This window comes from Tachysurus fulvidraco, chromosome 1 (assembly GCF_022655615.1).
Source record: "Tachysurus fulvidraco isolate hzauxx_2018 chromosome 1, HZAU_PFXX_2.0, whole genome shotgun sequence".
NCBI lineage: Eukaryota > Metazoa > Chordata > Actinopteri > Siluriformes > Bagridae > Tachysurus > Tachysurus fulvidraco.
The window spans coordinates 23,765,657-23,767,169 of NC_062518.1; the positions used below are offsets into that span (position 1 = coordinate 23,765,657).

At 40.4% G+C, this 1,513-nt stretch overlaps 1 gene segment (V, D, J or C); it reads right to left on the reverse strand.

The window, feature by feature from the left end:
* Window positions 1-461: 461 nt before the first annotated feature.
* Window positions 462-1,003, reverse strand: LOC113633889. The segment is given in 2 exon segments: window positions 462-807; window positions 948-1,003. Coding segments are annotated over 2 exon segments (381 nt in total).
* Between the last annotated feature and the right edge of the window lie 510 nt (window positions 1,004-1,513).

The following is a 1,513-nucleotide window of genomic DNA, read 5'->3' on the forward strand; positions in this document are numbered from 1 at the left end:
GTGTAGAGTACGGGGTTTTCCAGGATCTGGACACCTCGGCGTGCAGATCGGGAAAAAATGGCAGGCTCCGGCGCCGAGGAAGTGACACAGGGCACAGGAAACGCTCATCCAGCTTACTGGGTGTGCGCTGCTTCTGCTGCTCCACCAGCCAATCTAAATCCAGTTTGGCTATGGCTCGTGTCACGACCTCGAGGAGCTCCACACTTTCGGAAAGTTCTGTCTGCTAGCCATCACTCGATCAGAAAAACACAGTATCAGAAAACAGCGCTTACCTGAACGAGCAGAAGCTAGCGTCTTGTCCATCACGCAGCCATTTGTAGATTCCTGTTTATGCGACGTCACCCGCCGATGACGTCACGTTCCAAAGCCTATTGGTCAGATTACACACGTGGTTCAGAGCGCGGTCACGCAGAGGGCGTTCCCATAGCGTTTCGACGCAGCTCGAGTTCCGAAAGAGAACTGTGTGTCAGTTTTTGTACAGTGCAGCTGGATTTCCTGTCACTGTGGGTGCCAGAGCACAGTAGTATAGAGCAGAGTCTGATACAGCAGCAGAGGAGATGATCAGATCCACTTGTTTATCTTCATGAATTTTAGTAGACATTCTTGGGGGAGTGTTGGGACTTAGATCTCCATTTTCATAAATATAAAGAAGGAACTTAGGTTTAGATTTTGGGTATTGTCTGTACCAGTGCAGATTTTGTACAGTACCACTAAAGTCTTTATAGCTGCAGGACAGAGTAACATCATCACCTTCATCTACAACTTTCTGAGTGAAAAGTGTCTCTATTGAATCTGCCATGGAGTCACCTGTCATAGAGAAGAGAACATAATATTTTTAATCTTTAAACAATCAACAAAAAATACTTGTCAGTTGCACACTCACAGACTAATATTTAATATAATCTAGTTACTATTTCTGCAGTAACAAAAAATAAATGTTAACTCACCTAGTGAAAGCCACAGATACATGAATATAACAGTGAACATGATGACTGGTCTAAGCTCAGTGAAAATCCAGATCTTTCTCTAATCTAATATGTTATCACCATAAAGCTTTAAAGAGCTCCACCCCACAGCATCACATGACAGTGTCACCAATGTTGTTGTCAGATTGTTGATTCTTACTGAAACATCCTGGCTTTACATTCAGATTTCCAGAGAAATTTCCAGTTTTCAATGTTTCTGACACAACAGGTACTTTTTTGTCAGAGAAATTACATTAGATGAGTTTTTATTCTTATGACAGTTTAGTATGAAGTGGACAGTTGTGTTGTTTAATCAGAATGGTATCTCTGAAATGAGCTTAGGCACTAACAGTAACCAGGGCAGGGGTTAGGATATTATATCAGCAGTATGTATGATAGAAGAATAAGTATGTAATATTTCTAGTAGTATTTCTCAATGTAAATATAATATAAAGTATTTCTCAATGGACAATTCAGATTTGTTGTTGAGTTTTACATTTGTTTTCAATGTATAATATAAAATTATTAATCCAGAGCATACAGGTTTG